General features: G+C 38.1%; 2 protein-coding genes across 4 annotated transcripts; one reads left to right on the top strand and one right to left on the bottom strand.

The window, feature by feature from the left end:
* Positions 1-9: 9 nt before the first annotated feature.
* LOC128232580 (S-adenosyl-L-methionine-dependent tRNA 4-demethylwyosine synthase TYW1-like) lies at positions 10-22,503 on the bottom strand. Of its 2 annotated transcripts, XM_052946226.1 has the most exons (16): positions 22,021-22,503; positions 21,359-21,818; positions 19,611-19,746; positions 17,924-18,067; positions 17,486-17,587; positions 15,754-15,945; positions 15,333-15,432; positions 14,337-14,536; positions 12,130-12,273; positions 11,705-11,851; positions 9,546-9,664; positions 9,061-9,170; positions 8,619-8,796; positions 7,947-8,193; positions 7,219-7,386; positions 10-6,049 (listed from the first exon to the last, which is right to left on the bottom strand). In XM_052946226.1, exons 2-16 carry the CDS (start codon positions 21,376-21,378, stop codon positions 5,828-5,830), a joined length of 2,229 nt encoding a protein of 742 aa, XP_052802186.1. In that variant the 5' UTR covers positions 21,379-21,818; positions 22,021-22,503; the 3' UTR covers positions 10-5,827. The 2 variants fall into 2 exon arrangements, with proteins under 2 accessions (XP_052802186.1, XP_052802187.1); XM_052946227.1 differs by lacking the exons at positions 21,359-21,818; positions 22,021-22,503 and adding an exon at positions 20,179-20,279.
* LOC128232579 (uncharacterized) lies at positions 20,318-27,772 on the top strand. Of its 2 annotated transcripts, none has more exons than XM_052946224.1 (2): positions 20,318-20,399; positions 22,557-27,772. In XM_052946224.1, the coding sequence occupies exon 2, from the start codon at positions 22,557-22,559 to the stop codon at positions 25,479-25,481; it is 2,925 nt and encodes a 974-aa protein (XP_052802184.1). In that variant the 5' UTR covers positions 20,318-20,399; the 3' UTR covers positions 25,482-27,772. The 2 variants fall into 2 exon arrangements, with proteins under 2 accessions (XP_052802184.1, XP_052802185.1); XM_052946225.1 differs by lacking the exon at positions 20,318-20,399 and adding an exon at positions 20,444-20,663.
* Positions 27,773-27,992: the final 220 nt, after the last annotated feature.

Raw genomic sequence — 27,992 nt, 5'->3', positions numbered from 1 at the left:
AATGCAACAAAAGGGTAATAAAAGTTTTATTTCATCAAGACTAGGCTGAAAACATTTGAGACACTTGCATCTGAATCATCTGTCTACTCTGTACAGAAAAAAGACATCTGTCAACAAAGATATAAAAACATGAAGTTATTCTAACTGGGAAAAAATGCAGAGCTTATACCATAGACTTCATCAGCCAATTGTATAATACTGGTTACTACCTCTTTTGGTTTGGTCAAAGTAAACCAACAAGATTATTGATTGGCCAATAATTATCCAATAACTACTATCATCCAATCTTAAATGTGCAAACTGGCCAAAGATAACATGTTGACAACTGATCAAAGAGTTATGGTATGCAATCAGCTGCCGAGCTCTGTAAATATGATGCCTAGTTACCAATCTATGGCTGTTCTTCATGAAAACTGGCGGCTGATGTTGTGGGTGTAAAACTAACACACGTTTTAAAGTGCAGTCTCACAGATTGACAGTTGTAACATTTTTTAAATTTCTTGTCTTAGAATCAGGTGAGTTTAGCACTACTGCCTTATGATCAGTCAAATAAGATAACTCGCAATGAAACAGATCTGTCTAGTATTGAAAAAGGCCAAAAAGAGCATTTTTCTTAACATGATAGTAACACTTTTTGCCATAAAAACATCAACAGAGTTTTCAAGAATAACAAGAGATGTTTGTCAAACATAATGCCCCCCCTGAGCGCCATGTTGTCAGGATTATATGGACAATTGAATGAAATATGCATGGGCCGAAATGACAGCTGATTTGTCGCTAACATTGTATGCCGTTGAGGCAGTTTTAAGATTATGACCATTCAAAGTTTGAGGATAGAGTGTGTTTTGACCATGACCTTTGACTCTATGACCTCAAAATCCATAGTAGTCATCAGCTGGTCACCAAAAATCTAAATATTAAGTTTGAGGGCCATGGGTGCAGGCATTGACAAGTTATCACACAGACAAGCATTTTTCGTTCAAGGTCACTGTTACCTTGACCTTTGATCCAATGACCCCTTAAATCATAAGGGGTCATCTACTGGTCAGACACAACTCCAAGTCAAGTTTGAGGGCCATGGGTGCAGGCATTGTCAAATTATCACTTGAAACATTTTCGCATTCAAGGTCACTGTGAACCTGACCTTTGACCCAATGACTCCTAAAATCAATAAGGGTCATCTCCTGGTCAGGCCCAACTTATATGTCAAGTTTGATGATCACAGATTCAGGCATTGTTGAGATATCACTGGGAGAAGATTTGTTAACTTTTTTGCGTTAAAGGTTACTGTGACCTTGACCTTGGCCTGATGACCCCCAAAGTCAAGAGGGGTCATCTACTGGTCAGGCCCAACCTTCATGTCAAGTTTGATGACCATAGGTCCAGGAATTGTCGAGTTTGCTTTCAAAGTCACTGTCTCCTTGACCTCTGACCCCTTAAATCAATAGGGGTAATCTACTGGTCAGGCCCAACCTCCAAGTCAAGTTTAAGGGCCATGGGCGCAGGCATTGTTGAGTTATCACTTAGGCAACCTTTTATCGTTCAAAGTCACTGTTACCTTGACCTTTGGCCCAATGACCCCTAAAATCAATAGGGGCCATCTACTGGTCAGGCCCAACCTCCAATTCAAGTTTGATGGCCGTGGGTGCAGGCATTGTCGAGTTATCACTCAGACAACCTTTTACCATTCAAGGTCACTGTGACCTTGACCTTTGGCCCAATGACCCCCAAAAACAATAGGGGTCATCTACTGGTCAGGCCCAACCTCCCAAGTCAAGTTTGAGGGCCATAGGTGCAGGCATTGTCGAGTAATAACACGGACAACCTTTTACCATTCAAGGTCACTGTGACCTTGACCTTTGGCCCGATGACCCCCAAAAACAATAGGGGTCATCTACTGGTCAGGCCCAACCTCAAAGTCAAGTTTGAGGGCCATGGGTGTAGGCATTGTCGAGTTATCACATGGACAACCTTTTACCATTCAAGGTCACTTTGACCTTGACCTTTGGCCCGATGACCCCCAAAAACAATAGGGTTCGTCTACTGGTCAGGCCCAACCTCCAAGTCAATTATGAGGGCCATGGGTGCAGGCATTGTTGAGTTATCACTCGGACAACCTTTTACCATTCAATGTCACTATGACCTTGATCTTTGACCCGATGTGCCCCAAAAACAATAGGGGTCAGCTACTGGTCAGGCCCAACCTCCAAGTCAAGAATGAAGGCCAAGGGTGCAGGCATTGTCGAGTTATCACTCGGACATCCTTTTACCATTCAAAGTCACTGTGACCTTGACCTTTGGCCCGATGACCTCCAAAAACAATAGGGGTCATCTAATGGTCAGGCCCAACTTCCATATCAAGTTTGATGACCATAGGTCTAGGCATTGTTGAGTTATCACTCGGACAAGCTTTAAAATTATTTTACCATTAAAGGTCACTGTGACCTTGACCTTTGACCTGATGAGCCCTAAAATCAATAGGGGTCATCTACTGGTCAGGCCCAACCTTCATGTCAAGTTTGATGACGTCCAGGAATTGTTGAGTTATCACTCGGACAAGTTTTGGTCTACCGACGGACCGACCGACCGACATGCCTGTGCAAAGCAATATACCCCTCTTCTTCGAAGGGGGGCATAATAATTAGAATACAACCGACATTTTCAGCCAATGAAATTGCAGTTTGACAATCATTAAGTTTAATCATTCAGAATTTCAACTTTGGCTGGCGTTTAAAGCTGCATTCTCACAGTTCTACCATTTTGACAACTTTTTCATTTTTTTGTCTTGGAACGAGCCAACTTTTGCGAAAATCCATGACAACCATTTATATAAGACTGCTGACAAAACATTAGATTGCAGATTTTTATATATAAGTTCAAGAATTGATGTTTTATGCATTTTTTTTAAACCGTTTGTAACGATTTAAGCCATAAAACATTAATTTTCAAACGGAAATATGAAAATCTACGTTCTGATTTTTTGTTATCAATCTCATATCTACCGGTATATATATATTGGTTGTCCGGTTAGCGCAGTGGTTAGCGCAATCGCTTCTCACCAAGGCGACCCGGGTTCGATTCCCGGCCTGGGTGCATGTGAGTTGGGTTAGTTGTCACCAAGCCGGACAAGTGGGTTTTCTCCGGGTACTCCGGTTTCCCCACAACACAAGACCACACTCTCGCGCAACATCGTGCCAATGAGAGTGACTAAGTATAAGCTATCATAGCTTCCTTCACAATCGTTGTAAAAATATATACTGGTTCAAGTAATCTTATATCATTGGTTTGCAGATATCTACGCAAAAAATTGCCTGTTCCAAGACAAAAAATAAACAAGAGGGCCCTGAAGGCCCTGAATCGCTCACCTGATCCAATAAAGATCATCAACAATAACATTCTGATCAAGTTCCATAAACATATGGTCATAAATCTGGCCTCTTGAGTGTTAAAATACTTTTCCTATTATTTGACCTGGTGGCCTAGTTTTTGACCGCACATGACCCAGATTCAAATTTGGCCTAAAGCTAATCAATATAAACATTCTGACTAAGTTTCATGGACATACAGTCATAAATGTGACCTCTAGAGTGCTAACAAGGTTTTCCTATGATTTGACCTAATGACCTAGATTTTGACCGCACATGACCCAGATTTAAACTTGACTTAGAGATTATTAATATAAATGTTCTGACAAACTTTCATAAAGATACAGTAATACATGTGACCTCTAGAGTGTTAACAAGCTTTTTCTTAAATTTGACCTGGTGACCTAGTTTTTGACTGCACATGACCAAGATTCGAACTTGGCCTTGAGGTAATCAATATAAACATTCTGACCAAGATTCCCGATGATACAGTCATAAATGTGACCTCTAGAGTGCTAACAAGCTTTTCCTATGAATTGACCTTATGACCTAGTTTTTGACTGCACATGACCCAGTTTTAAACTTGACTTAGAGATAATTAATGTAAACATTCTGACCAACTTTCATGAAGAAACCTTTATAAATGTGACCTCTAGTGTTAACAAGCTTTTCCTTAAATTTGACCTGGTGACCTAGTTTTTGACTGCACATGCCCAGATTCAAACTTGGCCTAGAGCTTATTAATTTAAACATTCTGACTAAATTTCATGAACATACAGTCATAAATGTGACCTCTAGAGTGCTAACAAGGTTTTCCTATGATTTGACCTGGTGACCTAGTTTTTGACCGCACATGAGCCAGATTTAAACTTGAATTAAAGATTATTAATATAAACATTCTGACCAATTTTCATGAAGATACAGTCATAAATGAGACCTCTAGAGTGTTAACAAGATTTTCCTTCAATTTGACCTGGTGACCTAGTTTTTGACCGCACATTACCCAGAATCGAACTTGACCTAGAGAGTATTAATATTAACATTCTGACCAAGTTTCCTGAAGATACAGTCATAAATGAGACCTCTATAGTGTTAACAAGCTTTTCCTTTTATTTGACCTGGTGACCTAGTTTTTAACCCCAGATGACCCAATATCGAACTCATCCAAGATTTTATTGAGGGTAACATTCTGACCAAGTTTCATTAAGATAGTGCCCAAATTGTGACCTCTAGAGTGTTAACAGTCAAATTGTTGATGACGGACGACGACGGACACAGGGCGATCACAATAGCTCACCTTGAGCACTTCGTGCTCAGGTGAGCTAACAAGTTGTTAAAATGGCAAAACTGTGAGAGTGCAGCTTTTAAGGTCCGCCTACTCATCTAATACACACTTTTTTTGGGAAACACTTAGAATACAAGTGTTAAAATAAGATAAAATAGTACATAATGCCAAGAAATGTATTATGATTTTATTCAATGTTTTAAAAACACAACTTGTGATGTACCAAAACATGAATAAAAATATATTCCAATGGCTTATATATGCCTGTAAGTGATCAGCAAAATAATGTAAAAGTATTTGTATAAGAAAAACGATAATATTTCATAAACCTTTGTTGACATTTCAAATTGTTCATATCAAGTAAGTGCACAAATAAATCCGCTATACTGTGCATTCCTTTAAATTCATAACATCCTACATGTACATACTTGACATCATGTAGTAAAACTATCATTTTCTTATATATTTAACACTTACTCATTTGGTTTTCATACAGCACCACATACCTTTGTTTGTGGTTAACAGTTGTATTTGAATACTTAACAAAAGAAACACAATACAAAATATACATGTGTAATTATCTAGAATGACATCCTCACCAGACATCTGGAGCTTACTGAGAACTAGATCTGAACCATGCAGATCAGGGGTTCATTGTTTAAGATGTTTGTTATCCAGTGCTATATAAACAAATCCTGTGCAACAGTATTTTAGCATGGCGCACCATCTAGGTCCCGTGGCTGGAATGTGTCTCCTCACAGGTAGCGTTATTTTTATAGAAAATCTGTAGCTACAATGAACTGTAAAAACCATGTGGAACTTCTGATAGTGTTAATTTGAGTCTGACAGGTTATTGCTTAAATAAATAGGGATCTTATGTGGTAACATAAGCACTTGTATACATATGCATATTCTTTTTCATTGCACAGAAATACAACAACAACAATTATGGAAAAGTCATACTCTTACACTCCTGAAAAATCAAGATGTGGTCCTAAATGTCAGAAGCCAATTTACATATTTCTTCATGTAAGAACACAAAGCATGTTTGTTATTTAAAAAGTAATCTTTTATCCAAACACAACTAAATATAAGACCTTCTAAATATAACAAACAAACACTCCTTTGAAAGCAATTTAGAATAATCACTCCAATGAAAAATAACCAGTGCCCTCTTTCAACAGCCCCCAATGTCCTTCTTTGGGTTCTTCCTGAAGTATCTGGTCTCTGCGGGGTCAAAGCCTTGTTCCCGGGCCCCAAACACAGCCCAGTGTGGGGTCTTGGCCATGTAATCAAGGGCGGTGAACGTCCGCTCACCATTACTCTCAGTCCATTCTTTTATGAGCTTGTGGAACCGTGGGTAGTCGATCCAGGTCCACCACTCACCGTTGACCTTGAACTGGAGGAAAAAAGAAATATAGGATTTTGTCAGATTTACATTTTATAATGTAAGTCATGGAATTTTTGACAACTTTTAGACTTAGCTGAGACTTTGTTTGAAAAATAAATCCATTGCCGGGGCTTTCCTAAATGAGATGATTGTTCAACTTAAAAAAAAAGAAGCCATATTGATGGTAAAACTGTAAAATACATGGATTAACTTCATAGAACTCCTTATATTTTATTGTGTAAAAACTGGTTTTATTATATGTTTTCCGGTGGTTTGTAATGAAAAAGCTTCAAACAGTAAAAATTTCCATTTGTTATTTTTCACTGTTGTCATTTTTTAGCATTTTTAGCCATCCAAATCAAATATCAGTGCACTCAGGGCTGGGACATAATATCAACTATGTCCTTTCCGAAATGACTTAACATGCCCATACAGTTTGGCATGTTTTTCTAATAAAATGCAATTAAATGTCTTTTAATACCACTTTCAGGCACACAATAAAAGAAAAATTGTCCGTTTCAGTGTTAAATTGCAATATATTTCATCTTGTGAAAAGCAAAAGTGAATATTTCACATTTGGCTATGCCACTCGGGAAATGTAACTTAAGGTGTTCTCTCTGTGAAATATATTACTATTTTTAACTGAAACAAACAATTATCCTTTATGTAGGTCATGATGGTTAAATTCATCTCGGCAAAGTAATATTGACACTTTCCACCGAGGAAACAGCCTCTTAAAAGAAAAAACAACCTTTTGATTCAAGGGAAAGCAAGACTTTAAAACAAGTACAATTGACCCCAATACAGATTGATACAATGATAAGTTAAAATGAAGTTACGAGATATTGGGCTGATTGTTCAGAACTTTCTTTAAGTTAACAACGACGTTAATGTCATTGTTGTAAACTTTATTTCTCTCGAAGTTTATTAGATACATTTGTTATCTGCAGTAAGATTTGAAACATCTGATTTAGCTGTACCGGTACTTGTTTTTGTTTTAAAACATAAGCACATCATCAAATAGTTTATTTTTAAAAGTTAACAACGATGTCGTCATTGTTTACTTTAACAAAGTTCTGAACAATTGGCCCTATGTATATAATTGCATTTAAAGCAGGTTCAACATGGCAATAGAATCTAATATAGTCAAGAGTGATTTAACAATATGTTCAATATACCTTCTTATGAGCTAAAAGCAGGCAATTGGAGTGTTCATGTTCAGAGGCGATCTCATAGTCAGGTAATTCCTCTGCAAACTGTTGAACAAACTTGACGACCTCTTCATGCCAAGGAACATTACCCATGGTCAGAGTGGACGCCTTCGAATCACCACAGAATGTCACGCCCTGATAAGAGAACATTCAAATTGAAAAAAGTAGTCTTACAACAAAGTCAAAAGGTAATCTTTATTATACATGTATCAACGGACACAGGGATGGTGACAGGCTTAAAATCCCAATCCTGAACATTTAGTTTGAATACAAGTGATTTAGTCCAAAAGCAGGGATAAGGTGCTTAAACCCCTGTCGAATGTTTTATTCACATGAAGGCACCTCTTAGTATCTTTTTACAAATGCAATTGCAAATGTCCAGCAAAAACAAACATGCATAAAAATGTATGATAGCCTGAAATTAATGACTAAGTCCTGATTTAAGTGCTACCGGGTAATCCTGTTTTTTATCATTCCTGACAGCTACAACCACTTTTTATTAAATATATTTAAAATATCATAGAAAAAAATTGCTGTTTTCTTGCTCAGAAAACGTTTTAAAACATTTGTTTGATCTTCAATTAACAACTGACCCTTTTTACATCAGCATTCTTACAACAATTGCTGTTGTTAAAATATATTACAGATAATATACATTGAATAAATGCAAAAGTTATTTGTAAAGTTTCGCTCACCTTAATCTCAATGAAATCCGGTTTTCCAATGGACACAAGTCTGGCGTAATTATCAATCTCATCTGTGTTGAATGCCTTGACAAGGGTAAGCCTATACACAGTTCTCTGCCCCTTTTCTGACAGGGCCCGCAGGCTGTCTAGGAACCTTTCCCAGAAGTCCTTGAAAAGGGGCCGGTCTATCTTCTTTAGGCTATCCTTGGTGCTAGCATCCACACTAACGTAAAGTTGCGTCACTGGAGAAAGATTCCTGCAAATACATTTAACATGGATCTATCCTTGTACAAAGTTATTTGTGTTAGATTACCTTAGTCAAAGAAAATTGTGGACTGGTTATCATTCACTGTAGAGTAAAACCAAATAAGCATGTAAACGGAACTGCCAGACTTGTTTAAAGTTTATAACCAGTACATGTATGTCTTATATATAATTCTTTATCAATCTGATGCTCCTTGAACAAATCCTTTTTTGAAAATGGCAAAGAACAAGGAAAGAAGAAAATTATGCCCTAGAAAAACAGCGAGTGGTTAGCTTTATTCCATTTAAGCATACAACCCACCCTAGGATGGCAAGATGGTAAACCAGTCTAACATCTGTCATTTTAAGTGAAAATCATTGAAATGTTCATCACTAAGAAATACCTTCAAGTTGAAAGGAAAAATGTTAACAACTTACGTGATAGCATCGGGAAACTGTGCGTTTGTCACGAGGAAGGTAGAGATGTGTTTTTCATGCAGCATGTTCACAAAGCGGTTTATCTCTGGGTACATAATGGGCTCTCCTACCAGGGACAAGGCGCAGTGAGCTGGGTTCAAACCCTCTGCAAACCTCTCGGCAATCACACCAGGCACTCCTGGGAGAGGCACAGAGGATTTAACATAAGATGTCATTCAATATGGAATGTCATTTACCAATTTATTTTTTTAATGACAGTGTTATTCAAAATATGATAAATGGTGGTGTGTGATTGTGCTCCATAGAAGTGCCAGTTAGGTCATTGATAGATCCTTGTAACTTGTCAGAATAAATATGTTATCATCATGTACAACCTTTGGCCACATTCCTATAAATGTTCATTGCTTAAATATATTTTCATGACCACATGAAACCTGGGTACCTTTGAACTGCTTGATCATGCTGACATGGCTCTCTAGGGCTCCTGAGAACACAAGCTCAGGGTCGTCCATCTGCCAACGCCACTCCGTGCCCACTGGGTTGGTGTGGTGCCTGAAAATGATACAGGCTTGTCAGTTTCCTATGAAAAACTGTAGCATTATTTGTACAAAGCTATACACATGCATTTTCGTAAGTATAATATTTTAGCTGTAGACACAACAGAGAGCTAAATTACTGCCTCGTTTGAAATGGTTGAAGTCATTCATATTGCTAAGATACCAATAAATTTCAGTTTTCATCATAGAAGTATGTAAGTCTGGTTTGTGGTCACCAAGCCACACAAGTGTGTTGCCTCTCTATTCACTGTGTTCCACCACATCATCAGACCATACTTTTGCAAAACATACTGATGTCTGAGATAAAGACAATGTTGCAATACCCTGTTGCACAATCATTGTAAAACAATTTACTAATCTAGGCATGTACCTCCAGCAGAAGACACATTTATTTGCACAGGCAAGGCTGGGAGTGGTCTCCATGCAACGGTGGCTTTCTATACCATAAAATGTGTGCTTGTAGCATCCGCCTCTACCCCGCAACATCGACTGTAAATATAGACAGACAATGATATAATCAATCTTTAGCAGAAGACACATTTGTTGGTCCAGGCAGGACTGGATGTTGCCTCCATGCATGGGTGGCTGTCTATGCCCTAGAATGTGTGCTTGTAGCATCTGCATATACACTCAATATTAACTAAGAACAAGAGCTGTCACAGAGACAGTGCGCTCAACTATTCCGCCGCTTTTCAGTGTAAGGATTGAAAAGTTCTGGTGAAACACGCATGGATCACTGTTAGATAAGATTTCAATGCAATACATGATGTGCTGAGATATTAACATAAATGTGGTTACATGGAAAATTTTAACCAGAATTGTTAAGTCTAATAATAAAGGGCCATTATTTACAGTTATCTAACTTGGTTATTCAATTACGTTGGGTGGTTGAATACCATTGGATAAAGTCTCAATGCAATACATCAAGTAGTTGCTGAGATATTATCCTATGTGTGCTAACATGTAAGACCTTAACCAGAATTTCTAAGTCTCATAATACAGGGGCAAAAATCATATAATATGAAGATAGAGTTATCTTACTTGATTAAAGAAGAAGGTTAAATGGTTGGGAGCCTGTGTGTAAAGTTTCAATGCCATACATGATGTATTCGCTGAGGTAATGACTTTAAAGTGGTTACATGCAAAACCTTAACCAGAATTTCTATGTCAAATAAAAAAGGGGCCATTATTTGAATTTAATGCAAACTAAAGTTATGAAGCTTGGTTAATTAAGTAGGTTGAATGGTTGAGTACCATTGTATTAAGTCTCAATGCAATACCTCAAGCAGTTGCTCAGATATTTACCTATGTGTGCTTACACGCAAAACCTTAACCAGAATTTTTAAGTCGAATAATAAAGGCCTATTATTTGCATTGAATGCAACTAAGAGTTATCTAACTTGGTTAAATAAGTAGGTTGGATGGTTGAGTACCATTGTATAAAGTATCAATGCAATACCTCAAGTAGTTGCTGAGATATTAACCTATGTGTGCTTGCACGCAAAACCTTAACCAAGGTGTGACGCCGACGCTGACGCCTACACCGAAGCTTGGGTGAGTAGTATAGCTCTCCATATTCTTCGAATAGTCAAGCTAGTTGAATAATAAAGGATTATTATTTGCATTAAATGCAAACAAGAGTTATCTAACTTGGTTAAATAAGTTGGTTGGATGGTTGAGTACCATTGTATCAAGTCTCAATGCAATACCTGATATATTTGCTGAGATATTGACCTATGTGTGCTTGCATGCAAAATCTTAACCAGAATTTCTAAGTCGAATAATAAAGGCCTATTATTTGCATTAAATGCAAACTAGAGTTATCTAACTTGGTAAATTAAGTAGGTTGGATGGTTGAGTATCATTGTATAAAGTCTCAATGCAATACCTCAGGTAGTTGCTGAGATATTAACCTATGTGTGCTTGCACGCAAAACCTTAACCAAGGTGTGACGCCGACGCTGACGCCTACACCGAAGCTTGGGTGAGTAGTATAGCTCTCCATATTCTTCGAATAGTCAAGCTAAAAAGGGTCATGAACATGCTTTATAGATCATGTGGTTTATAACAAACTTAAATCATACAACTTAACTTTGAACTGATTATGCAGGTAAATTCTGATAAAGGGCCAGATTTCAGATTTCATTAATTCTCTAACTAATGAAGCGCATATCTTGGATCATGTGCACAGTTTGATGATGGAGTGGGAGAGGGCCTTTCAAGGTTGTTGGGTGACCATGAAAACTGAATTACTGATATGATTTTTTCTGACACAACATGTTATGTAGTGCTTATCTTGGCATACTGCATAGCTTGACATTGGGGTGGTAGAATCTAGGTTTTCCTAGGTTTTTGGGTGAATATGACAATTGAAATTCAAGGTTAATTTATTCTCAAACAAATTAAACGCGTATCTTCGTACACTTACATAGTTTGAAGCTGGAGTGGATGAGTGCCTTCCTTGGTTGTTGGTTGATCATCACAATTGAATTTCAGATGTAATTTAATCTCAAACTAAAGAAGTGCCTACCTTGGTCCACCTGCATAGTTTGACGCCTGAGTGGGAGCCAATAATGCGATACCCCTGTTTGGTGAGGGCCTTCCTCAGTTGTGGTGTTACCATTTCCTTCCTCTCGCCTCCTGCAGCTACTGTTGACTCCTCTGCGCGCCGTGCAGCCTGAGATAAATAATTTTGAAAAATAAACATTTGGATTAAATGATAGAGATTATTGATTCATAAAATTTCAGTTACAACAAGATTCAATTTAAATAAATCATCAACATTAATTTACTGCACTCAGTTCCAAGCCAATCCCTAAACCTGGCACTATGACCTAGCCCAATTCCTTCCAGTTTACAACACCCCCAGGGTTCTGTGTGACCCCTCTTTTCTTCCTCAAATTCGCTCCCCACTTCTACACCAGTTTGCCTGCACCCAGCCCCATATAAGCTCACCTTGGCAGTCTTCATTTTCTTCATGACCTTGCCCAGATCCTCCAGGTCGACCACGCCCCCTGGGTTCTGGGTGACCACACCCTCCTCTTCCCCACCTGACTCTGCATCATCATCTTCTTCCTCGCTGCTTGTCTCATACAAGGGCTGGAGAAACCAGTTAAAAATATTTTAAAATTATATATGGCTTATTTATAATTCCATTGCCTTCCTTGTCTTAACTCCTCATTCATAGTTAGTGGTGATAAGATTAATGCTAACAAAACAGGAGCTGTCATAGAGACAGCATTCTTGACCATTCTGACTCTTTTAAGTTTAAGGACTGCAAAGTTTTGATTAACGAGCATGAATAACTGTGAAATTAGAAAACATTGAAAGCCTTAAACAGTAAAAAATAAAGAGGCAAAATTTGCATTATATGCAAGAAAGGGAGTTTTCATACTTGATTGTATAAAAAGTTTCAATGCAATACATCAAGTAGTTGCAGACATGTGCTTACATGCAAAACCAACCAGAAATTCTAAGTCTAATATGAAAGGGGAAAAATTTATATAATATGTAAAAAATAGTTATGCACCAGTCAATTGTAACCACGGCCCACCTAGGTCCAGGAGTATACCGGGGATAGCCGGGGAAATGGGCCATGTTTTTACCTTCCAGGTGGCCCGCAGTGCCGGCTGAATGTGGTTGTTTTGTCTTCACGCAAAATATAGCGGGGAATGGGCCTTACCAAGGGTCCAGGGCTTCTAAAAACCAGCAATTTGCCGGTCTGGACCAGCCACAGTTAATTACGATTGCAGTCATTCTTATTAGAAACGCCGCAGAACTTGATGAGAATCTCATTTAAATTAAACTTGTATCAATGAGTATCTGAATCGGCTATGTGGCTCTAGAGCCCTCTTACGAATTGCCACATCGCAAAAAAATGTTGACAGAAACAACGTTGCAAAAATGTGTGACATTTCTAAATAATCAGACTTTTGAACAGGTCTTTCTTTTTATTGAGGGGGGGGGGGGGGGGGGGGGGGATTTTTTTAAGGGGGGGGGGGGGTTGTCGCCGGGTCAGGACCCATTGAGGTTCCAAAATTTTAGAAGCCCTGCTAGGGTCCCTGGTGTGGGATTTTACCATCAGTTTATCCCCGCAGAGCGGGGTTTTTACCTGAGGTTGGCTGGACCGTAAGTCAAAGTCCCCGCTATTCCCTGGACCTGGGGGGCAGTGGTTACAGTTGACTGGTGCATTATCTCACTTTTAAGTAGGTTGGATAGTTGGGAACACATGTCTAAAGTTTCAATGCAATGCATGATGCATATGCTGAGATATACAGACCTGGGACTTGTATGTGAAACCCCACTTCATCATCATAAACATTCATGTCAAGTTTCGTTGAACTCTTGTTATGTTTGGTTTAGCAAGATACAGTCCTATCAAGAGTACTCATTTGAACCTTTGACCTCTAAAAGTGACCTTGACCTTTGGACACCATATCATGGTGAACTGTCACAAAAAGTTATTTTTTTAAATCATAAAATGCATGGTCAAAGAACAGCTCAGACAAGGTCTAGACCATAACAGCACTCATTTTGATATTTAACCTCTAAGTGTGATCTTGACCTTTGAGGTTCAGAACTGGGTCTTGTACATGACATGCTACCTCATCATAGTGAACTATCATAGCACGTTTTTTGAAAATCCTATAATGCATGTTCAGGATACAGCCCAGACACAGATCAATTCAACCTTTGACCTCTAAGCATGACCTTAACCTTTGAGGTTTACATAAATACCTGGGTCCTGTGCGTGAAAAGCCATCTCATCATCATGAACCTTTATGGCAAGTCTTAAGAAAATTATAAAATGAAGGGTCAAGATGCAGCCCAGTCAATGCTCAGTTCGGATGGACAGATGGACAGACATACACAGAACCACCATTGTGACAACAATGTCTCGCTCACTGCCAGCCTGCTCAACAATTACGACATATTTTCCAAGGAAACTCTTTACAATAGACAAAATAATCTTTTTTTATCTGGTGCCTTCTAAATTAGGCAATATAAAAAAAATTGTTTGGCACACTGATGTTATTTATCCCCTCCACCTTGGTTATCACTGGAGCATGTGCCTTCATCCACATCACAATGGAAGGAGCTCCACACTTTCCAAAGCCCATACATAGCCTTATTTCCTGACTCATGAGCATGCCCCATCATACCTCGTCACCCTCCTGATCCTCATCACTGGAGCATGCCCCTCCCTCATCCTTACACTTGCACGAACCCCCACACTTTTCTCCGTCATTACATCCCTCCTTACTCTTGCCAGTGACTGACATCAGAGTCTTACGACCTGTTAGGACTGGGCCTGCCTTCCGCCAGAATATCTTTCGCCAAGCTTTGAAATCTTCCTCTATACCTGAAATGATAACAAATACTCATTGGACAATTGCATTTCAAGATAAAAAACAATTTTCATTCAGTAGAAGTTATCTAGTGATTTTCTCTGCTAATTCAAATACAAAATATTCAGATATTTCAGTCATCGTAGAAGGCATATAACAAAAGCTGACACTGTAAGTGACAAATGCCCGGAAATGGTACGAAAGTGCGGTTCAAACGTCATTTAGAAAAGGAAAAATAAATAGCAATAAAATGTGTGGATAAAGCAAAGGATGTTCATGAACAAGTGGAATGTATAAACACTTTAATTACCTCTCAGTGATGTTTTATACATGAGTTGTGTTGGTATGTTGTGGCAAGAAAATCTTTCATACAAGAGAAAGTTACAGCCCGGACACAACTTCCTACACTCTATGTCCTTATACACAACATTCCATAGTAAACAAACAGTAAGTGTGACCTTGACCTTCAAGGTAGGGACACAGTTGTGCAAGTGATATGTCGACGTGGTATGTCGATACATGTGGCAAGTTATTTCAAAATCTGTCCATACAAGAGAAAGTTACGGTTCTGACTTGAGAAATTGAGCTGCACCCACGGGCCGACAGTGCAATTTGAATTTTTCCCACCTTTGGGGGAAGAAAAATATAACAATTTTGATTATGTATCTTCTTACATTTGAACTGCAAAAAAACAATCCCCTGCAATGAATTTGTTGAATGCTACCTCTGTGCATGTTATTTCAAGTATGCCTTTTACATGAAATGATTGTACAGACTACGAATAAAAAGTATCAAAGAATTGAGTGCCACCTCCATGCCGACTGTTGACCACATCCTCATCTCCCTGTCCAAGAATAGTCACCCTCTTCCCAGACATGCTGTGGATCCAGCGGTCAATGTTTCGCCCCACCTAAATCATAACGAAAATGTACAAATAAGTGTTTTTGAAGTGTTGAGTGCTACTTCGATGCTAATGTTGACCCCAATACACCTTGAAGAAGTACAATAATACAATCATTTAAAGTTGTTTTGCCACAGACAACAACAGACTTTGTCATTGAAGTTTTTATGAAATTTTAATAGCTTCCGTTATAAAGCAACAATTTTCTATATGAAAAAGACAGGTTTTCTTAGGAAAAAAAACGTATTAAAATACCTGTTAATGTGAATTTTTGGTTTGTACCAACAAAATATACATTTTAAGCTGTAACTTAATGGAGCTTTTTCTCACAGTGTTGTAGTGATCTGAGTACAGAGAGTTGCCCAGTCCAAAGACACAGTACTGCATGTTTCTGAGAAGTGTTTTTTCCATACGGAAGTCTGTTGACGCTTCCTCCAGCCATTTGCAAAACCAGGCAGCGCTCTCAGGGGGAGTGCCGTCAGTGTATGTGGAGACTATAAACACACACACTGTGTCTGTACCCTGAAATAAATTGAATATCAAAAGTACTTGCCAATGTATGACGATGCAAGAATTATAATATAAAAATGTAGGGAATGAATGCTATGTAAATGGTGCAAAAAACTTAAAAGGGTTTAACACAGGTGATGTCAACTTGTGAAAGGCATATAAACAGATAATGCTGCACTGTATTTAAAAAAAATCATAAGCATTACTTTTTCGGAAGAGCGTAAAGTACTTCAAGGGTCTAAAAAGTGGTAGGTTTCATGATTGCCTATAGTATGACAACTTAATGAAATTAAAATATAAGCAATGAAATTAATACTAAAATTTATCAGTTTTAACTTTCAAGTTTATATAAAATTATAATAATATCATTTTATTCTAGTATTTTCTGGTATGTTTTTGTGCCTGTCAAAAGCAATCTAGATAAAAAAAGTCGATCAAGGGCCATAATTAGTATTTATGTTTCTATGGAATGACATTACCTAATTGTTTTATGGTCGTGAACAACAGTTACTGTGTGAAGTATGAAGTTCATGGAATGAATGGTATTGGAGGGTATAAGTGAAAAATGCCAAGTTGCCCTAAAACTTTTACCAAACTTTCTCAGTAGATCAAGGGCTATAATTTTAATTTAGGACAACATGGAGCTTTTTCACCTAATGGTATGATGGCCGTCAACAATTGTATGAAGTATGCAGTCCATGGATTAACTGGTATTGGAGTTATGATTAAAAATGCCAAGGTGCTCTTAAACTTTAACCCAACTGTGTCAGTTTATCAAGGGCCATAATTTGTATTAAAGATAACATGGAGGTTTTTCACCTAATGATATGATGGCCGTCAACAATTGTATAAAGTATGAAGTCTATGGATTGAACTGTATTGGAGTTAATTAAAAATCCCAAGTTGCCATAATTTGTATAAAAGATAACATGGAGTAATGTCACCTAATGATGTATGATGGCCGTCAGCATTTGTGTGAAGTATAAAGTCTATTAATGACGAGTATAGGAGTTATTAGTGATTGTATAAAGTATGAAGTCTATGGATTGAACTGTATTGGAGTTAATTAAAAATCCCAAGTTGCCCTTAAACTTTAACCCAACTGTGTCAGTTTATCAAGGGCCATAATTTGTATAAAAGATAACATGGAGTAATGTCACCTTATGATGTATGATGGCCGTCAACATTTGTATGAAGTATAAAGTCTATTAATGAAGAGTATAGGAGTTATTAGTGAAAATCCAAACTTGCCCTTAAACTTTAACCAAACACAATGTATCCTAAAACTTTAAGTCAATCAGGAGCCATGATTTAAATTTAGAATGATATGGATTTATGATACCTTACAATTGTGTCCTGAACAACTGTGCGAAATGAATTGAATGAGCAGTATTGGAGTTATAAGACTTAAGTGTAAAAGCCAACATGCCCTAAAACTGAACGCCAACACTGACGCTGAAACAAGTAGTATAGCACTTTTTACTTCAAATAGTTGAGCTTAAAATCTAAAATATTATGAAATATTTGGATATACGTGTGCAACAAATCATACAATTTCAGAAAGGTCATCTTCTGGCTCGTACGTTGCCAGGTCCACAAGGTCAATCTTATAACCCTTCCTACCACCCTCCTCAGCAAGCTGGCCAGCGAACAACTGCAAATAGAGTTTTGCTTTTATTTATTTTGTTCATGCTTATGTATTGCGATTTTTTTTTCTAAATTATAAACATTGCATAAATTGTTCTACCTGTACAAGTAGCATTCAACAGTTTTTAACACATACTAGTAATTATTAAAAAGAAAGATGCAATGGATATATACATGCATCTCTATTTAAGTTTAATTTACAGATATATGCATACCATCTGACTAGCATGTATGTGTCAATTGATAAAGACATACAAGAAATCATATACTAGTATGTTGATAAAAGCAATAAGTCAATTGTCCATCTTAATTCCATGACTTGTAATTTTGTTTAGTCTAATACCTTGGATTTTCCTGTAGTAGTTCCATAGAATATCTTCAGCTTCAATCTGACAAACTTGCTGACATCAATATTCTTTTTTGAGACTGTAGGTTTTACATTTTGTTCTGTTGGAGCATGTGGTTTTTGTTCTTGACTGGTTGTTGTCTGTAAATAAGAAAAACAGTGACATGGTGCATATCCATATCGGTACCCTCTTTGCGAACTCTACTGAAACGGTACCCTCTTTGCACATGCCCCAGTCATTCTCTGCTGAAAACAAATCGGCGATGGACAACAAGCCAGTCAATGTTCATTCAACTGATAAAAGGAGGTATGTCATGTGCAAAAGAAGTATACCACGGAACACTAGAATGTTTTAGCTATGTCTTATTTAGTAATGTGCCCATTTTTCAATTACTGCAACTCCACAATGAGCTACACAATATTGATATGTCTTGCCTCGCCCACCGCCTCTGCATGTTCTGCGGGCTTAAATGAACCACTGGTTTGATTATGTACACCCCATACATAATACATGTTTTCATTTATATATCATATTCATACAAATGGCAATTAACAGTCTAAAATATGTGGTAAATTCATAAAAACACCATACTTTCGGGGTTTTGCAGCAGCACGGGATACCTCTTTGCTATTGATTGTTTAAGCCCGCAGAACATGCAGAGGCGGTGGGCGAGGCAAGACATATCAATATTGTGTAGCTTATTGTGGAGTTGCAGTAATTGAAAAATGGGCACATTACTAAATAAGACATAGCTTTAACATTCTAGTGTTCCGTGGTATACTTCTTTTGCACATGACATACTTCCTTTCATATAAGTTGAATGCGCATTTACTGGCTTGTTGTCCATCACCAATTTGTTTTCAGCAGAAAATGACCGGGGCATGTGCAAAGAGGGTACCGATATGGATATGCACCGTGAGTGAGTTTAACTTATAGTCTTTAATGATGCTTCCGGTTTTGCCCTTCCCATGTAGTTGATCAATCAAGGTGTTACAAACTTCACTTTTTCTTTATTCATACTGGGAAATCTTTCTTTATTTTTTTTAAAGGGGAAATTATTACCCATCTTAGGGGGAAATTTATATCATAGATCTTTGTGGAAATGGAGTAATTTTTCCTTGAATACACTGTAGGTATTAAAAGTCAGTCTAAAATCATCATTAGATATAATCAGTCAAACCTTCTTTATCAATGTTCAACTACAGTATGTTATCAAAATCAAAAGTTCATAAAAACATTGAAACATAAGTGGTATTAAAGAAATCAATCTGCTTTTAAATATTAAAGAGACTCCGTGTACTCAACAAACGATCAACATAAAAGCAAAATATGATGCTCTGATTTTGTTCATTTAAAAGTATTTCATTGATAGCATAAGGTTTCTAGCCGAATGCCACATAATTGAAACTGTTTTTCTTATATATTTTTTCAATATGTGATAAAACCACAACATAGTGATAAGAATTATTGATTCCAGTATTGAGGAATGAATTATTGGTGACATATGTCTTAATTTTTTTTTTCTATGACAAGTCTCTTTCATTGTTTCCTCTGTAGGAAACAGCCTACAAATGGCAGTTATTTTCAATAAAAGAAATCTCTGCATAAAACAATATTTGTGTTTGACATTAAAGTAATAGGTCTACCGTACATTCACTGACTTTATTCTTACACATGACTGACCTGTTGGGCTGTCCTGGGTTTTCTTTTCTCCCAAACAACAGCTACAACAACAGCAGCAGCCAGAACAATAGTCCATACTGGCACTTGCAGAGAATCACTGACCAGGTATGAGAGCAACTTTTCAATCATTCTGACTCTAAGTGAAAAAATAACAATTTTCTAAAGTTATAATAACAATAAGAATATGTATATGCTGAAAGGATTTTTATGGGGTTGATATGCTTTAACAGTGTGTGTTTAATACTTTTGTACCAGAAGTTTGACCTGAATACTGCATGACAGTCAGTGGATAGGTAGAAACAATGAATTGGCAACCAATTTGATCTAAATGCTTAAAATAAGAGGAAAACTACAACACATTGAATTTAATATGATATTTTGATTTTTCAAACAGTCAAAATGACATACATCCGAATAAAAAATCCGAATAACTATCAAATCATCAAAGTAGTAAGACATTAATTTGTAGCAAAAATGTAAATTAAAACGTTAACTTAGGGAATCTATGTGCATTTTTAAGTAAATCTTTAAAGCATTGCTGGCAAACAACAAGTCACTGTATACATACAGATCGGAAAATTTGCATCACACGCTTGACATTTTTTACGGTAGCAGACAATGAGTTGCGTATAATACTCATTATACTGTAAGTGTTGCCTGTTACTTTTAAATTGGAATCCCCACTATTTATAAATAGTCCATCGTTGGAAATTCCGTTTTAAAAAAAGGAATCCCATCATTAGGTGTGGGTCATATTAAATCCAAAGGCTTAGTATTCACATCTATGAGGTAAGAATATTATTATATTTACTTATGAGTAAGACTACTGGTACTGTACTGTACAGTATTATTTTTTAAATACGATTTTAATCGGAAATACACTAAATCGTTCATTCTACCCACATTGACTCTAATTTTGGATATTCAATGTTAATTTTGACAATACGTGGCTTAAAATGTGTTGTACGTGTGTAACCCATCTTGGTTGTAACCATGCTCGAAATCATTATCCATCAGTTGTTGATTAAGCGATGCACGTTGTGCTAGTATCAGGTACTGTACACATTGTATCGATATTATATACTGTATGTGCATAAATGTAGGGCTCAAATTTATGGATGATTATGAAGGATTATGTAATGTAATTATGTACATCGAAATGTTCAACAAATACAAATCGTTGGAACTCAAAATTCAGTCATTCACAATACTTAGGAGGTTTGAATGTAAAAGGTACAAGTTTTGCAAATATGTCGGGTTTTTTCTAGAGAGTACAGAAGCCATGCATATCTGTACTGGGTGAGTACCTAAATCGGAACAGTACCTAAATAAAATAGGGAACACCCATAATTAAAGCGTTTTTCCGATCGTGATCAGTTTATTAACGATTTTAATCAATAAAGACGCTTGCCTTAGATACAAGTTCCAAAGAACACGATTCTCCAGTAAGTACATTGTATTTCAAATACTGCTATCATTAAAGTTTTTGATGTTCAAATGAATAACAAATAAAAACTGTTCCATATTTAGGTACTCCGAGGACAAAAAAATGGCAGTCGTTGACTGTGCGGTTAGTAAAGTACTTTTCATGCAGATTGGTGGTATTTTGAAAAATGTCATTTATATATAATATCAACCATTTGGTGTTGAAATCTTGTATGCTGATGGAAAATTTTGTAGTTGTGGTGCAAGTCTAACTAAAAATATTTCAAAAATAGTGCCGAAAATGTTACGATATAGGTACTCACCCAGTATAATCTGTGCACATACAGTGAACAATTTTGGTGAATTCCTGCTAAATTATCCATAAATTAGAGAATTGTCAATTCGAAGAATATCTCTAGTCACATCACTATGTGTGTCTTTAATATGAACCATTATTTCTTCTTCATGTTGATCAAATTTGATTGCAAAGTATTTTTCCAACTAAATTTTGAAGGGAAAACTACAGACCCTGCATATTCAGTAAAAAAATGGTCATGTACTGAATCTTTGTAAGTCTACACACAAACGTTTGTTTTGCGTAGTATTTACATGGCAATCTTAATAGTAAGATGTACAAACTACTGCAACTGCCAGTAATCAACAATAGTCACTGCCGGAGCACAAAAAGCAAACTCTGACCATGAAGGGTTGTTTAACTTGATTTTGCTTAAATTCCTCCCGACGATACTTTCTCCAGTACCATAATTGCATGAATAAGAACATCTAAATAAAAGAAATATGTTAACTCACAAATTTATTGGACATAAGAATTCGCAAAATCGATAGACTTTTTTAAAAATGTATATCAATCATTTAAGAATAAATTGAATATAAAATCATCATAAGGTAACGTATATGTTAGTAAACATCAGTCGCTTTACTAAGACTTAAACAAGGATGATAATATAATTGGTAAACGAAATACTTTTCATAGACCAATATATCTATGAAATTAAAATGTCAAAATAACTATTTAGTAACAAAATTCGGTTCATTTTGTTTCATCCATCTGTAGAATTGACGAAATGGCAATGTTAGTAAATGTTCTCTCCCGTTCTGTTCTGTTCATGAACAACCGTACTCAATGGCTTATATAAACATGTATGGCGAAACTATAAATAGTTCATTGTTGGAAATTTTTCACTGGAATTCCATATTATTTGTCTGTAAAAATAAAAATAAATGCGATGTTATAACTGGAATCCCATTTTTATTTGTTAGTAAAAATAAAATAGAATTTCATATCTGTGAGGTAAGTTTTCATTTAAGTATTTTCTACACTTCAATTCCGATACATTATTGACGTAGTCGTGTGCATTATAGTTACACATACATATGTACGAACCCCATTACTTTATCTTTTTATCTCACTTTTATCTCATAAATGTAAGTACATGTATAAGTAACAGTGTAGCACATAGCCATTTCGTTTTGTAAGTTGTCATTTTTCATTACTTTTAGATGTCTGCGATGTCATCCGGACCGTCCACGTCAACTGCTGGTGGGGCCGTGGTTCCGCGGGATGAGGGACCCGTGAAGAGAATCACCTACCCCGTGACCAGCAAGGCCCAAGACATCTTGAACACACTGAATGGACACCGCAAGGACGGCACATTCTGTGACATACAGCTTAAAGTTTCTGAATCTAAGACGGTCTTTGCCCACAAAGCCATTCTTGCACAGAGCAGCCCTTTCTTTGAAGGCATGTTTTTAGGAGCGTTTATCGAGGCAACCAGTGATGTCGTAGACGTGTCTCACCTTGCAGACAGTACTGATGTCATAGAAAACGTCATCAATAGTTTCTATGGGCAGTCATTTGAAGTTAATGACACGAATGTTTATGAAATAATCAACATTGCCAACATGTTGTTTCTTGATGATATGAAGTTTCAATGCACGAGGGTTTTGGAAGGAGTTATTTCCATACACAACATTACAGCTATGCTGACGATGGCCATCAATTTTGACATGAGAGCACTTACAGCGAAGCTTCGTCCAATCATAGAATCAAGATTTCACGATCACATAATGTTTCAGGAAGACATTACCGAGCTTAACAACCTTGGTTTTGAGCAGTTGTTACCAATCATAAAATCTGAATACATTTCAAGAAAAGCTGACTACATTAAATTCATTCTAAAGTGGTTTATGAAATCGGAAAGTGATGACCGAGCTAAACTTTTAATTAAAGCTGTACGGATGATAAAATTCAGGATGAACAGAAGATCTTTCGTGGACTGCAATGAAACCATTGAAGAAGTCTTAAACGAAATAGACAGTGTAAATTTTGATGTAAACGATCAATTGAAGTCTGAAGTACGCCAAACATTCTCTGGGTTGATTCCATCAGAGTACATGAAAAATGGAACACCGCCCCCTGCGCAATCATCTGATATGCAAGATGAAGACCTTGACGACTCGGAGCTAGAAGATGAGCCGGTGAAAGTTAGGAACGAGTTTGACTACGTATGGCCTGTCTATGGACCAAGAACGCGTAAGGAAGGTTACTCTCTTGAAGAACAGGAGATGTACAATCAACATCACGAAGAGATGGTCGAAAGAGAGCAACACCGGATATGGGCCGCAAAGTATCCCATGGAACTCACTAGAAGAGATCCTGACCCAGAAAGACCTAAGAAAATCAAACGCCAGCCTCATCCGAAGCCCCATAAGACACGGAATTTCCGAGTAAAACCGGAAATAGAAATTAAGGAAGAGGCACGGTTGATACGTTCATTGGTTGTGTTAGCTCCGACGTCCGTTGGTGGGGTAATATCTAACGACACGGTTGACATCACAGCTTTCATTCCAAGGAAGAGGGGATGGTATAAAATAGGAACTCTGAACTTGAATAGTCTAACTAGGGCGTTTCCGAACCCCAATAGAACCACTGGGAGCCGTCCTCGACCAGGGGCTAGCGGTCGCCGCCGGGACAAGGAAGATCGAGATCGTTATCCTTTTGATGACGGCGACGAATTACCCGATAGCGACGATGATGAGGAGGAGTTTATACGAATGTCGATGATGATGGGGAGGCACGATATTCCAGAAATGATGATGATGATGCGACACGCACCAAGCTCACGGCGACATCGTTTACTTGAGGAGGCGGCAAGGGGCAGAATGCCGTCGTTCATGATGCGGAAAATGATGGGAATGGGGATGGATGAAGACTTACCACATATGCACCTGCGCGAGATGATGAGAATGGCTCCACATATGCTTGATCCTCGTCGCCAGAACGGTAGGGATAACTCAGTACCAAGTCTGAGAGATGACAACAAGTGGAAGATGCTCTACTTTCGACATAAGCTGTATTTTACCCACGACCAGGTCTGTGCGTCGGTTTTCTGTTACGATATCGATAACAGGAACTGGTCTCGATCGAATATGTCACTGGACGTCGCTAACCCTGAATCCACTCATCGATTAAAAGAAGAAATTGCAGATGGGATAGAGCTTGCATTAATGGGTCGCACGGTGTATGCAGCTGTAAGGATAGTCATTATGGACAACGAGCGCGAGTACCGACATGGGCGTTATGACGAGGAGGAGGAAGACCCGACGCGATCATGCAATGTCTTGCACAAGCTGTACAAAATGTCCGGAGAAGGGAGTGGCGCATCGTGGACGTATGTAATGTCAACAAGTTCGCACTACACGTCTATTCCAAAGGACAAGATTAAAAAGAAGGACGACAAAGACAAACTGGACCGCGACCGACGCCGGGAGTACGAGATGATGGCAATGATGGCAAGAATACCGCAACCATTACGACCGGGTTGTTTTAAGACAACTCTTTACGTTGAAAATGACGAAACATTGTACATACTGACATCGCATAAGAGCGAGAAAAATGATGAAAAGGTTGCACGATTTAGAATGAACACCTGTGACGTTGTTTACTTGGACCTGAAAGAGTGTTTTGACGGACACGCTCAAAGTTACAATAACTACGTAGGCAAGTTGACACCGGTAGAATCAGACGGGCTCGTGTACATGCTAAATGACTGGCTGGAACACAATATCCGCATAGATCTCGATATACCGATTGACCAGTACGGGGACAGGATGAAGGACAACGGGAGAGGCTGCCAGGGCGAGGTCAGCGATTTCGATGAGGCGCTCAAAAGGTACCCTCGCGTTCCCTGCCTCGCAGTTGGAGACGGGAAGTCGATGTGGGTGCTAGACGGTCAAGATAACAACACGAGCAGTCTGCTGGAAGTCACCGTGAACGCGTTCCGTCTCGTGGGGCAGCACGAGAAGGAATTCACGCAGCACACGCCACCCCCGTACCGCGCCTTCACGATTGCCTGCGGCGCCGGCATAGACAAGGCTATTGTGCGGACCCTTACGCCATCGTTAAAATATCAGCATGGAGAGTGAGTGTCGGTTAAATAAACGACGTCATGCAAATACATCTTGACGAATTAAGAAAACTGTATGTCATGATTTTGTAATGTAATGGTGTGTTGAATTAGTCTCCAGCTTAAAAAACACACTATGGAACCTGTGCAAACTATTTTTATGCCCCCGAAGGCGGGCATATTAAAATCGCACCGTCCGTCCGTGTGTCCGGCTCAATAACTCGTGTCCGGGCTGCAACTTTCCCTTGTATGGACAGATTTTAAAATAAATTGCCACATGTGTTCGGCATACCAAGACGACGCGTCGCGTGCAAGAACCGTGTCCCTACCTCTTAGGTCAAGGTCACACTTAGGTGTTTATTCACAATGGAATGCTGCATATAAGGACATAGAGTATAGGTTGTCGTGTCTGGGCTGTAACTTTCCCTTGTATGGACAGATTTTTAAATAACTTGCCACATGTATTCGGCATACCAAGACGACGTGTCGCGTGCAAGACCCGTGTCCCTACCTCTTAGGTCAAGGTCACACTTTGTGTTTATTCACAATGGAACGCTGCATATAAGGACATAGAGTATAGGTTGTCGTGTCCGGGCTGTAACTTTCCCTTGTATGGCCAGATTTTAAAATAACTTGCCACATGTGTTCGGCATACCAAGAACCGTGTCCCTACCTCTTAGGTCAAGGTCACACTTAGGTGTTTATTCACAATGGAGTGCTGCATATAAGGACATAGAGTATAGGTTGTCGTGTCCGGGCTGTAACTTTCCCTTGTATGGACAGATTTTAAAATAACTTGCCACATGTGTTCGGCATACCAAGACGACGTGTCGCGTGCAAAACCCGTGTCCCTACCTATTAGGTCAAGGTCACACTTTGTGTTTATTCACAATGGAATGCTGCATATAAGGACATAGAGTATAGGTTGTCGTGTCCGGGCTGTTACTTTCTCTTGTATGGACAGATTTTAAAATAACTTGCCACATGTGTTCGACATACCAAGACGACGTGTCGCGTGCAAGACCCGTGTCCCTACCTCTAAGGTCAAGGTCACACTTAGGTGTTTATTCACAATGGAGTGCTGCATATAAGGACATAGAGTATAGGTTGTCGTGTCCGGGCTGTAACTTTCCCTTGTATGGACAGATTTTAAAATAACTTGCCACATGTGTTCGGCATACCAAGACGACGTGTCGCGTGCAAAACCCGTGTCCCTACCTATTAGGTCAAGGTCACACTTTGTGTTTATTCACAATGGAATGCTGCATATAAGGACATAGAGTATAGGTTGTCGTGTCCGGGCTGTTACTTTCTCTTGTATGGACAGATTTTAAAATAACTTGCCACATGTGTTCGACATACCAAGACGACGTGTCGCGTGCAAGACCCGTGTCCCTACCTCTAAGGTCAAGGTCACACTTAGGTGTTTATTCACAATGGAATGCTGCATATAATGACATAGAGTATAGATTATCGTGTCCGGGCTGTAACTTTCCCTTGTATGGACCGATTTTAAAATAACTTGCCACATGTGTTCGGCATACCAAGACGACGTGTCGGGTGCAAGAACCGTGTCCCTACCTCTTAGGTCAAGGTCACACTTAGTGTTTATTCACAATGGAATGCTGCATATAAGGACATAAGAATGTAGGTTGTCAAGTATGGGTGGTATTTTTTTATGTTCAGAGGCAATTTGAAATAACTTGCCATATGTATTTGTTTGATCTTTAACTTTTCATGTACTGACCTTGTTCATAGGTCAATGTCACATTCGGGGGCATTCGTCACATACTGTGACAGCTATTGTTTCCAACTTATTAACTCATACCCAATTATGTTGCCATGATAATATTTAACCAGTGATTGAATGTGGTGATATTTTGAAGCGAAACACGATTAAGGTGAGAGGTATAAATATTAGCTTTAAGCCTTAATTATCATGTATGTAATTTATGTATTTGCTTAATTTACTTGTGTACAATAAATATTGTTTAAACCAAAAACGATGTCAAAGGTTGGTTACATCTTAAAACGTTATCCTTTAATACAATACAGAGATTGAAGAATGATTCTGATAGTTGTATTGTTTGGGAACGTTACTGACCTATTATAAAACACATCCTTACCATTTGCATTTTATCTGTTGATTTCCTGGATGAATTATACTATACACTCTTGCGCACAGTGGTCATAAATTGGCTCATGGAGAGCAATATTTGATATGCACATATATATATAGAGAGAGATCCGATTTTTCTACCTTCTGTACCCTGTGCGTAGGAGTGTATACTGTGTAAATTACAAATAAAGTTTTTGACTACCAGATCTTAATTATTACTGTTAAAAAATGAAACTAACAGGATGTACATTAATGTCATGACTTAACAAGCAGAAGTTGATCGTTCATATGGCATCAAGTGTTGATAAATACTGAATCCACGGTAGGATCAGGATGTTTGGTTTTAGAAAGATTGTGACGCGAGTTTATTTCCGGAATAGAAACCAAGAATTAGACACAGTTGCGTCAGGT

The sequence above is a fragment of the Mya arenaria genome, chromosome 4, assembly GCF_026914265.1.
Source record: "Mya arenaria isolate MELC-2E11 chromosome 4, ASM2691426v1".
Classification (NCBI taxonomy): Eukaryota; Metazoa; Mollusca; class Bivalvia; order Myida; family Myidae; genus Mya; species Mya arenaria.
Note: the sequence above shows the minus strand (reverse complement) of the source record. Positions and strands in the feature narration are given on the sequence as shown.

Bases quoted from the DNA above. Each gene is read 5' to 3' on its own strand.
- LOC128232580 (XM_052946226.1), bottom strand. From the start codon at position 21,378: ATGTGCACAGATTATACTGG. The intron at 11,852-12,129 runs GTGAGCTTATAT...TATTTATCTCAG, and splicing joins AGAAAATGAAGACTGCCAAG to GCTGCACGGCGCGCAGAGGA. The intron at 6,050-7,218 runs GTATATTGAACA...TTTTTCCTCCAG, and splicing joins TGCTTTTAGCTCATAAGAAG to TTCAAGGTCAACGGTGAGTG.
- LOC128232579 (XM_052946224.1), top strand. From the start codon at position 22,557: ATGTCTGCGATGTCATCCGGACCGTCCACGTCAACTGCTGGTGGGGCC.